This window comes from Capricornis sumatraensis, chromosome 8 (genome assembly GCF_032405125.1).
Source record: "Capricornis sumatraensis isolate serow.1 chromosome 8, serow.2, whole genome shotgun sequence".
NCBI lineage: Eukaryota > Metazoa > Chordata > Mammalia > Artiodactyla > Bovidae > Capricornis > Capricornis sumatraensis.
The window spans coordinates 105,259,251-105,270,382 of record NC_091076.1 but is presented as its reverse complement, the minus strand read 5'-3'; the positions used below and the strand labels follow the sequence as shown (position 1 = coordinate 105,270,382).

General features: G+C 55.2%; 1 protein-coding gene and 1 pseudogene across 1 annotated transcript; both read right to left on the bottom strand.

Moving 5' to 3' along the window:
- Nucleotides 1-441: 441 nt before the first annotated feature.
- TRIM47 (tripartite motif containing 47) lies at nt 442-4,788 on the bottom strand. Its single transcript, XM_068978185.1, has 6 exons — nt 4,093-4,788; nt 3,008-3,103; nt 2,483-2,713; nt 2,124-2,322; nt 1,605-1,679; nt 442-1,337 (listed from the first exon to the last, which is right to left on the bottom strand). The coding sequence occupies exons 1-6, from the start codon at nt 4,786-4,788 to the stop codon at nt 697-699; spliced, it is 1,938 nt and encodes a 645-aa protein (XP_068834286.1). The 3' UTR covers nt 442-696.
- A 4,307-nt stretch (nt 4,789-9,095) lies between these two features.
- Nucleotides 9,096-9,350, bottom strand: LOC138084569 (small ribosomal subunit protein eS27-like; annotated as a pseudogene).
- Between the last annotated feature and the right edge of the window lie 1,782 nt (nt 9,351-11,132).

The window sequence follows — 11,132 nt, the reverse complement described above, 5'->3', positions numbered from 1 at the left end:
CTCTTTTTCCTGGGTCAGGGCTCTCCCGCCCAGTAGGAATCCTGGGACAAGGGCCTTGCTCCCTTCTGTCTTTCAAGACCAGCTCAGGAAAGATGGGAAGTATGGGGAATTCTTGGTGGATGCAGAGAAGAGTGCTTCCCAGGTGGCTCAGTGGTAAAGAATCCACCTGCCAATACAGGAGACGTGAGTTCGATCCCTGGGTCAGGAATATTCCCGGGAGGAGGAAACGGTAACCTGCTCCAATATTCTTGCCTGGAAGATCCCAAGGACAGAGGAGCCTGGAGAGCTACAGTCCATGAGGTCACAAAGAGTTGGGACACAACTGAGCAAGCACACACGCAGGAGAGAAGGGTAGAAAAGGGAGTCGTTCAGAGACCAAACATTTATTGAGCACTTACTATGTGCCAGGCACTGTCCCAGGAACCTGGGAGAGGAGGGGTCAGGGCAGCCTGGAACTGTCCAAGCTGCGGTTCCTTCTCCCAGAAACAAGGCCTGCAGGGGGACAGGGTCTGGGGGGCCTCCTCCCTGAGAGGTGGAAGGCCTTGGGTACAGAAGGTGGAGGCCTCTAGGAATGAGAAGGCTGGGGAATGTGTGGGGGTCCGAGGCTGTTGCCTTCTCTGGTTCAAACCAGGGGTGCAGAGAAGCAAGCTTCCCAGGAGCTGGGTCAGCAGCGGGAGGCGGCCCCGGGCCCCTGCATCACCTCCTCTTGAGCGCGGATATGCAGGACTTCTTGAGGGGCCCTATCTGCAGATGGGCGTCTACACTCTCCAGGAAGAAGGCGGGCTTGAGTCTGCGCGTGAAGAGCCCCGCAAAGTGGCTGTCCAGGCGGCTCTGGAAGGGGTCAACCGGGGAGGCCGGCGTGCCACTCCAGCGCGCCCGGGAGGCCCTCAGCCTCCGTAGGAGGCTCATCTTGCCGTCCCGCACGGTGTAGAAGGCCAGGGCTCGGTCAGCATATTCCAGGCAGATCCCCACGGTGGGTGAGAAGGGGTGCGGCAGGGGTGCCTCCTGCCCGTGGAACCAGACGGAGAAACTGCGTCCGTTCCACTGCAGGCAGCAGGAGTGGGCGTTGCGGCCCAGTCGGCCCCGGTCGTAGGGCTCTTGTGGGGAGAAGTCTTCGGCCATGACCCCCACGCTGACCCAGCCCTCAATGATCTCCACCTCCCAGTAATAGGTGCCCCGGTCCAGGGCGCCCTCGCCCAGCACCTGCTCGCAGTGGGTGAAGCGGGTGGGCGACTCGGGGTAGTTAATAGGACACAGCACCCTCTTCACGCCCTTGGTTCCAAACAGCTGCAGGAACTTGTCGGCCGTGTCACTGTCCAAGTCCACTATGTAGGCAACTGCCCCCACAGACCGGAGAGAAATGCAGGGCTCAGGTCCAAGGTCAGGCAGGGCAGCCTTTCCCCGAGGGGCCCACCTCCCCCAAACACCTCTCCCGTCCTTTGTAATGGGCATGATTCAGCCATCATGGGGAGCCCCCCGTGAGGTGACCTAGTTCACCCTCTGAACCAGGGACAGGAATCCCGGCCCATGGGCACTTAGGGCCCAGCCCAGCAGCCTTGGGAGAGCCCAGGTAAGCATCCTGGCAAGCCCAAGTGTCAACTTACACTTGAGGAAATAATCCCTAGGAGCCTCACTCTCCAGGTTGTTGGTGCTGTCGGGGTCCTGGGACTCAGCGTCTGCTGCCGAAGAGGAGACAGTTGGTGAGGGCCTCCTTAGCTGCCTGTGGCTGGGCTGTGCAAGGCAACCCATCTCTGAACCTGTGATTGAAATCCTCCTCCTCCATCCTCTCAGCACCCCAGGCCACCTGGGGACAGGCACATGCCCAAATACGGTACCCTGTGCTCATACGCATGCTGGTCCTTGTTCTACGTCCCATGTCCTCCCTGGGCTTCATCCTCTCTGAAGCTAGAGGGTGTGCCAGGACAGGCCCTCTCTGCCCCCCGGGCTGCGGCCAAAGGGGCTGACTCGTGATTACAGGGTGGTGGCTCGAGTCCCTGGCAGGATTTGGGGTCCCACCCTGTTCTAGGCACAGTTTCCATCCTCCACTCCTGAGCGGGCAGCCGGGCCTGGGGCCCTGTGCAGGGAGCCTGGGGAAGGGTGAGTCACTTGCAGGGGGCGCCCACCTTCCGTGCCTGGCTTCTGCAGCCCGTCTTCATCACTGCCCAGCCCCCGAAGCTGCTCCCACTGGCTGGAACAGGCCGAGGCCAGGACGGCCTGCACCGCGCGCACAGCCTGGGAGGACTTGGTGAAGCTGAGCTCCCTCGGGGGTCCGGGCCCGGGGCCGCACCCCTCCTCCAGGGCCAGCCTGAGTGCCAGGAGTTCCTGTGCCAGACAGATGCCCATTAAGGCTAAGCTGGCCGCAGCAGCTCCTCCGGGCATGAGACAGACAGCCTGCCAGGAGGCCGGCACAGCCACGAAGGCGGCCCCCCGCGGCCTCCTCCTGCGGCTTCGGTGCCCGCTGCACCCGCAGAGCCGCCCTCACCTGCAGGAAGCTGACCGAGTCGGCTTCGGGGACCTGACTGAGGTTGTGGCGGGCCCTGCTGAGTCGGCTCCGCTGCTCCTCCTGCCGCCGCAGGTCACCTTGAGAGCGGCCCAGCATGGTCGCCTCCCCCTCATCGATGAAGCCCAGCACCTCCGTCTGAAACCCCTGCAGGACGGCCGCAGCCTCGGCAAACAGCCGGCTCACCCTCTCCCGCTCTGCCACGGCTGCGCTCTGCACAGGACAGTGGGGGGCGGGCAGTGAGGACAGAGAACACCCCGAAGACGTTTTGGCCACCTTCTCGGACCCCTGTCTTCCCACCATGTCTTATTGAGGGTGGGGGGTGGACAGAGGCACCAGCCCGAACTGCCCTGGGTCTGTGCCAGGTCAGGGGGGAGACAGGCTCAGTGGAGCCAGGCCATGCCCTGGGCACGGGCTTCTCTGGAGTGGACGGTGCCATGCTGAAAGCTCACAGCGGCGGGAGCCTGGGGCAGGGGTGGACGGGGGCTGAGTTGGACGGGATCTGACCTTGATGAGGGCCACCGTGCGCCGGGACTGAGCGATGCCCGCACCCAGCTCGTCCATGCGGTCCTCCACAGCGCTCAGGACTTTGGGCTGCTCGGCCTGTGGACGACACCCTCAAGGAGAAAGGGGTCTAGAAGTAGGGTCCCGGGCCTCACCGAGGGGGAGGTGGGGGTGACCAGGAGTGGTATCTGGGTCCAGGTGGACTGGGAGTGGTGATGATATACCGGAGGGGCCTCAAGCCCAGGCTGGTGCCCTTTCGGAATGTCTGGGAGAGGGCAGGCTGGTGGGCCGTGGGCTGCCTGCCTCCCCCTCTTTGACTGGTGAGCAAGTCCAGGGCCCTCGGGTCCACCATGTTGCTCATTGTGATTTGAGAACTTCCCTCGGCGGGAAAGAAGCAGAAAGTGAGGAGGGGCCCTGCGCAAGTTCTGGGAATCATTGTCCCCCAAGAGTCTGTGTCCCCAATCCAAGCCTGAAAAATGGGGATTCCGGGCAAATCCCCTGGCTCTTATGAGTCACCACTTCAGGCAGGAGAGACGGAAAATCCCAAGGCCAGAGGCGCCAAGACCAGGCCTGGGGCCAAAGGAAACGGGGCGGAGGTAACGGCCGGACAGCTAGTACACGCGCCCACCACCAGCCCCCGGACAGCCAGACAGGGCGCTCTGTGTGCTCAGCCCACCCTCCGCCGCACTCCTGTCGTCTGCCACACCCATCCAGTCCCTCAGCCCAGGCAGATCTGAGCGGGACCGGCAGGAGCCCGGCCAAGGCACCGGCCGCCCCCCCGGGGACCCTGCGGACCCCACCAGGCTCCTTTAACCACCCCCCACCCCATGGGCTCCGCCCCAGCCTCAGTCTTCCAGCCCGATTTTTGCATCCTTTTCGAGTTCTCACTGGGTCTCTCCAACCCCCATTCTCATCCCGAGAGGAATGTCCCACAGCGAGCGGATGACGGTCAGGGCTGGAAGGCACCGCAGAGATCCTCAGGTTAGAGAGGGGAATTAAGGATGGCAAAGCAATGAGGGGTCCTCGGCCGGCGCGCGAGGCGCATCACCCGCCCCCACCCGCCCGCCGCGCCCGCGCCCGCGCCCTACCTCCTGGAGCGCGCGCTCCTGCTCCAGTGGCACGAGCTCGTGGCCCCGGTGCTCCTGGGCGGCGCAGGCCTCGCACAGGCACACGCGCTCGGCGCGGCAGTAGCGCTCGAGCGGCCGCAGGTGGCGCGGGCACAGGCTCTCCTCCAGTCGGCGCAGCGGCGGCACCAGGCGGTGTCCGCGCAGCGCGGGGCTGCGCTCGTGCGGGCCCAGGTGCGCGGGGCAGAAGGACGCGAGGCAGGAGAGGCAGGAGAGCGCGGCGGGCAGGGCGGCGCCTTCAGGGCACGCATCGCAGCGCACCGGCTCCTCACCGGGCGGCCATGACTCGGGCGCGCTGGGAGCCGACGGCTCCGGGGCGCTGGGCGGCGCACTGGGTGTTGCCGTCTCGGGGGCCGGGGCCGGGGCCGGGGCCGGCGGGGTAGAGGCCGGGCCGGGGCCGGGCCCCGGGCCCGAGCCCTGGCGGAGCTGCAGCAGCTCGGACAGCGTGTGGTTCTTGCGGAGCTGGAGGCCGTCGGGGAAGGGTTCCTGGCACAGCGGGCAGCGCTCCGTGCCTCCGGGGCCGCCGGCGCCGCCCGCTCCGCGGTGCGGCCAGAGCGCGCCCAGGCAGAAGAGGCAGAAGTTGTGGCCGCAGGGCAGTGTCACCGGCTCCCGGAGCAGCTCCAGGCAGATGGGGCAGCTGAAGGGCCCACTCCCGTCCATGGCTCCGCGGCCACGGCGCACCGCCTGCGCCGCTCGCGCCTGGGAGGGACCCGGACCATTCGCGACGCGGCGCCGCCCCCTGGGACAGAGGCCAAGGGTCCGGCCCCCGCCCGCCCCCGGCTCGGACCGCCCCCCGAGCGCAAAAGGCCGGCCAGTACCCGGCCCCGTCCCGGACAGCGTGGGGGTGGCCTCTGGGCCCCAGTCTGACCCCCTAGGGGCTCCTGGAGGAAAGGGCAGAGGGCATATGTTTTTGCCTCTTAGTGACTCTATTTACCTTCGGTGGGGAACTTGGGCTTCTCTAAACTTAAAATGGGAAGTTGATGTCCTCCAAGTCCACTGTCCCACAAATTCAGTTCCAGTCCATGGACACTCACGTGATGTGCCAGGGGCTCGGGCTGTGGGTTCCCCAGATGGAGGTGTTCGCTGAGACTAGTGTAATTAGCACTTGAAATGGTGCATTTTAGTATATGTAAACTATACCTCCATAATGTTAAAAAAGAACAGGATGGCAACAGAATAACTAAAGCAGCACTGGGTTGTAACCCTAAGTGTAAAACAAACTTCCATGAGTTCATGCTGTTATAAATAAATCTCTGGATAAATAAATAAATGGAGAATAGACAGATTTCCCACTCAGAGGAATTCTCAGCAGCTTTGGCACATTCTCCAAGATGGAGAGTGGCTTCCCACTCCGCACGTGTGGAGGGTGCCGAGTGACTTCCTTCCAAAGGGAGCAGAAGAGTAACTTGACAGGGTACAGTGATGAAAACCAGCCCAGCCAGGTGATCAAGGTCAACAACAACAGTGATGTCATGTTCGGCAGTAAATACCGTTGATATGATGTGGTCTTCCTACCCACAGCCCCACTCTAATTATGATTAAAACTTTAGACAAATCCCAATGGAGACGCAGTCTACATAGCGCCTGATCAGAACCCCTTGAAACTTTCAAGGTTGTCAAGCAGTTTCCCTGAAAGTTTACTTTCCGTCTGAAAAATTGTCACAGCCAAGAGAAGTCCATGGAGACATGATAACTAAATGTCCTGTGTATTCTGGACGTGTTCCTGAGAGAAAAAGGATGTTAGGGGGAAACAGGAAATTCAAATAAGTTATGGAATATAGTTCATACGAATGTATCAATATTGGCTCTTTCATTGTGACAAATGTACCGTAGTCATGATATGAGCAAAAGGACAAATTGGGAGGGAGGTATAGGGGGATTCTGAGTGATCTTTGCAATTTTTCTGTAAACTTGTAACTATTTTAAAAGTTCAGAAAACAGGTTCCCCTTGTGGCTCAGTGGTAAAGAATCCGCTGCCAGTATAGGAGACACGGTTCGATCCCTGATCCTGGAAGATCCCACACACCACGGAGCAACTAAGCTCCTGTGCCACAACTATGGAGCCTGTGCTCCAGAGCCCAGGAGCCGCGATGACCGAGCCACAATTCCTGAAGCCCGAGCCTCCTGGAGCCTGTGGACCGCAACTAGGGAGTGGTCCCCGCTCACTGCAACTAGGAAGAAGCCCGAGCAGCAATGAAGACTCAGCACAGCCAAAAATAGATAAATAGGATTAAATTTTAAAAATTCATTAAAAAAAAAAATAGTTGAGGCAATGCTTCCTACACTCAGGCCTGCAGACCTCCTGCTGATGAGAGGCCAAAGTGGAAGGAATACACAGATGGAGAGGGTTGATCCACATAGAGGTGGGGATTAGCCTTTCTTATTCCTCCAGGGCCCTTCTCAGAGCCTAATGTAGTCTCAGACGTCTTTCCAGAGTAATGTTTTTATTTTTATATATTTATTTTTCTATGTGTTGGCCGCACCATGCTGCCTGTGGGATTGTAGTTCCTGACCAGGGATCGAACCCATGCCCCCTGCAGGGAAAGTATGGAGTCTTAACCACTGGACCACTAGGGAAGTCCCCAGAGTAATGCTTTTAAATGCACAAAATAAAATGCACAGGGTTCCATGGCAATCAATTACATTGAAATACAGGTACAAAATATAAAGAAAACAAATTTGTGATAAAGTTATATCTGTGTTTCTTTAACACAAGAACAAATAACAAGATCTGGTGGAGGCCTAAGAATTACTGCGTTTTTGAGACAGTGATGGATGTAAGCATATTTCAAGTTCTCTGTCATTTCTGTAATACACTATGAAAAATCTGTCATTTTTATTGGTGACAAGTCACAGCTATGGCTAATATCACTGTGGTGTGTTTTTCCTCCATTTGTAATGAAAAGTAATGCTAGATTACCATTAGAGGACATTGAAAATAAAGAGAATTTCTACCTCTTAAAACCCTGGATTAAACATGTCTAATTTAGGGGGAATTCCCTGGTGGTCCAGGGGTTAAGACTTGATGCTTTCACTGCTGTAGCTCCGATTCAATCCCTGATTGGCAAGCTAAGACCCCACAAGCCATGCTGCTGCTGCTGCTAAGTCACTTCAGTCGTGTCCGACTCTGTGCGACCCCATAGATGGCAGCCCACCAGGCTCCGCCGTCCCTGGGATTTTCCAGGCAAGAACACTGGAGTGGGTTGCCATTTCCTTCTCCAATGCATGAAAGTGAAAAGTGAAAGTGAAGTCGCTCAGTCGTGCCCGACTCTTAGTGACCCCATGGACTGCAGCCTACCAGGCTCCTCCATCCATGGGATTTTCCAGGCAAGAGTACTGGAGTGGGTTGCCATTGCCTTCTCCGGGAAAACAGCTATACTCCAATAAAAATATAAAATCTGATTTAAAAATGTGCTGTGCAGAGCCTCTTGGAAGGAGAGACGAAAACTAAGATCTACTAAATATTAGAAGAGGGGTGGGATCCACTCCTGAGGAATTTGTGGGACGTGGGTGGGGGTGAAGTCATGGTGGCCTTCGTGGAGGAAGTGTCATTTGAGTTGGGCTTTCACAGACTGCTAGGGCTTGGAGACGTGCAGAAACTAGGGTGGGAAAAGACCTTCTGGGCAGAGCAGTGGGTGGACCAGCCTGGGCGTGCCTGGTTTGGCAGAGAGGCATCTAATGAGTTCCGTAAGTAGTTTCCACAAGGAGCACTTGATCTTGATTGCCCCTTGTCTGCCAAGATGAGGGATGGTTCAGAGGCTCAGACATCAGAGGCTTGGCAGCCAGGCTGCCTGGGCTTGCTGAGACCACAGACCCGCTTGGCTCTGGAAGGGACAGGAGGTGCCACTCGGGTTTGGGGGTACATACAAGGGACAAATTCCACCCTCCACTCCTCACCTCACAGCCTGTTCAGGAAGGTGTACTCCTCCAGGAATGCCTGGAGATGTGATTTCTCAGGGTGGTGGCGTTTTGATATCTCATCTCCATTATGGGAGCTTTTAAAGTTGCCCAGTATATTAATTATTCTTTTAGTGGCTGTGCGGTTGCTGTGCAGGCTTTTCTCTAGTTGCGGCAGGCGGGGGCTACTCTCTTGCTGTGGAGCACGGGCTCTAGAGTTCCTGGGCTTCAGTAGTTGCGGCTCTCGGGCTTAATTGCCCCGCGGTTATGTGGGATCTTCCTGGATCAGGGATCAAACTCGTGTCTTCTGCATTGGCAGCTGGATTCTTTACCACTGAGCCACCAAGGAAGCCCTATATTCATTATTCTTGAAATGAATGGGCTCTTAAGTAACTGACACTCTGCTCACGGCGGCATCTCACTCTGTCCTCTCCAGGACTCTCATGGAGGGGAAAGGGAATTCCAACAGGTTACAAATCTTGCCAGAGGCCACACATCTAGTCTTGCAGAGGAGGCAGAACTTAAACCCAGAACGTGCACCCTGAAAATAATCCTAAACCTCATAAATGACCCTGTCTGGCTGCAGTATTGCTTAAAAAAAAAAAAAAGTCAACCAGAAACAAAAACAAACTGTAAAAGCAGTGGAACAAACAATAGTACTTAGCAAGCCAAGCTTAGCTTTGCTTGAATCTCTGGAAAAAGGAAATGGGAACCAAGCCATATCCCACAACAGCACTTCTTCTTTATGCTACTGATGTACTTTTAAAACATGTGTATTTATTTCAAAATAATATATTTAGAGTATCTGAATAAAAAATTTAGTGAGGCCTATAATAAAAGCTGCAGTCCTGTATCCCACCTTTTTCAGATTCTTGCTTCCATGGACAGCTAGGTTCAACCCTTCTGTCTCTTCTAGCGCTTACCTCCATATGCCTAAAGCACACGGGTGTGAGCTTGAACATCTGGATGTTTGCGCTCGTATTTCTGGAGATTTTGATTTTTTTTTTTTTTTTGATATCCAAAATGTGTTTATTGGGATGTTTTCCCATTCGTTCTGATGCAGGGTACTTTCAGTGTTGCTTCTGTCTGAAGGAGCATCCTCCTGGAAGCCTTGCTTTTCCTCCTGCAGGCTGTCAGAGGACAGTAGAGCAACCAGAGCGCAAAACTACTGTCTGTGTGTGGCTAGAGTCGTTGGTGATTTTATAGCATCCTGGGCATCTCACACCCATGAAATAGGAACTGGGGCTCTGCACAAAGTGCTTATGCTGGGGTTTCCTCTTCTCCTCTTCTTGAGGGGGACAAAGGAGATCCGTTGCAAGAGGCATGTTCTCATGGCGAGGTCGTCACGATCAGGAAGCAAGATTTTGATTCCTTATCATTTCTCCTTTATGTTGAATTCCCCATTGCTTGGATCCCGGGGCTCCCCTTCCCTTCATTGATTTATTTCTTTATTTTTGAAAATTACATCCTCTGGGAGTTTCCTGATAATGGATGCGGAAGTGTCTGCAAATGTCTTTGTTCAGGCTTCACCCATGATTGACAGTTTGGCTGGGTATGGAATTCTGAATAGAAATGCTTTCCTCCCTCAGAGTCTCAAAGACCTGGCTCCATTGTCTTCTAGTTTCCAGCCCTGCGTTACTTGAAGACACATTTCCTGGTCACCACGCTGCTCCTTTCCGTTCCTCCCTCCACAGGCAGGATAGCCTCTGATTCTCTTTACCCCTCCCCTCTCTGGCCTCCAATCCACCAGCTCCAGAGGTCCCTGTCTTTTAAATCTCTCCCGCCCTTCCCTTCTCTTGTTCTGTTCCTATCCCCACCCTCATGATTCTGCCTCACAGATGCCCAGAAACTGTGAGGAGTGGACCAGAGATGCTGGAAACACTCCTAGCCTCATCAGATGTGTCCCCTTTACAGATGTTATGCCCCAGAGTCCACGTTTCTTTCTCCCTCTGCACCAAGGCATTTTTCCTGGTGAGGAGGTGGAGAGTTGTTAGAATCAGCAGGGCTGAGAGAATTTAATCTGAAGTAACTGTCCAGGAGAGTTAATTCTCACCGTCACACTGACATGGGAAGCAGTGTTCCATAGCACTCTATGGAGTTCATAAAAATATGAACTCCCCTGGGGGTCCAGTGGTTAAGACTCTGAGCTCACAATGCAGGGAAGTGGGTTCAACCCCTGGTCAGGGAACTAGGGTCCCTCATGCCACATGGCATGGCACTCGCCCTCCCCCCCAAAAAAGGCAGTAGTGTCATGTAAACAAAAGTTAATGGTCACAGTATAGAATATTCCCACAGGACAATGTGGAAAGGACCAACAACCCAATAAAAAAGTAAATCCATAGATTAAATGACCCAAGACTCTTTGCACTATGGAAGCAGAGAAGGGGCTGTTCTTATTCTCTCTGTCCCTTTTTCTGTGGGCTTGGCTAGCTGGACATTTGTGTAGGGGCTCTGGGATCGGGAGGGATGGGTAGAATCTGTCCGCTGGGGTAGCCAGCGATAATGGCTACCTAGCCAACCCAATCCTGTATCTACCCTGCCGGGGCTTTCAACTCCTGCTGTTAACCCAGCTGTCAGACTGTCGCACAGTCACACTGTCACACTGACTGTCCAGGGCTAGAACCATCTTACCCTGTTTGGGGAGCTCCCCACCTTAGTTATCTTTCTGGAAGCTCCTTGCCCAGGTTGCACCAGTCAGAGGCCTGGCCCCGCCCTTAAACCGAGAACTAACAAGTGCAGCCACAAGGTGGGGTCTGCAACTGCCGCACCACCAGGGACCAGTGACATTGTGGGGAGGGAAATCTATCTTATAGAAATATAAAAATATTTAGTAATTTTTGGAGTGTGTTTTTACATGTTCAGTTCAGTTCAGTCGCTCAGTCGTGTCCGACTCTTTGCGACCCCATGAACTGCAGGACACCAGGCCTCCCTGTCCATCACCAACTCCCAGAGTTCATTCAAACTCGCGTCCATTGAGTCAGTGATGCCATCCTTTTCTAAAAAAGCTTTTACTGTCAAATACTTACACACAAGTATATAAAAATGCATGTACAGTATAAAAAATTAGAAAGCAGACACCCTTGGGACCACTACCCTGATCAAGAAGT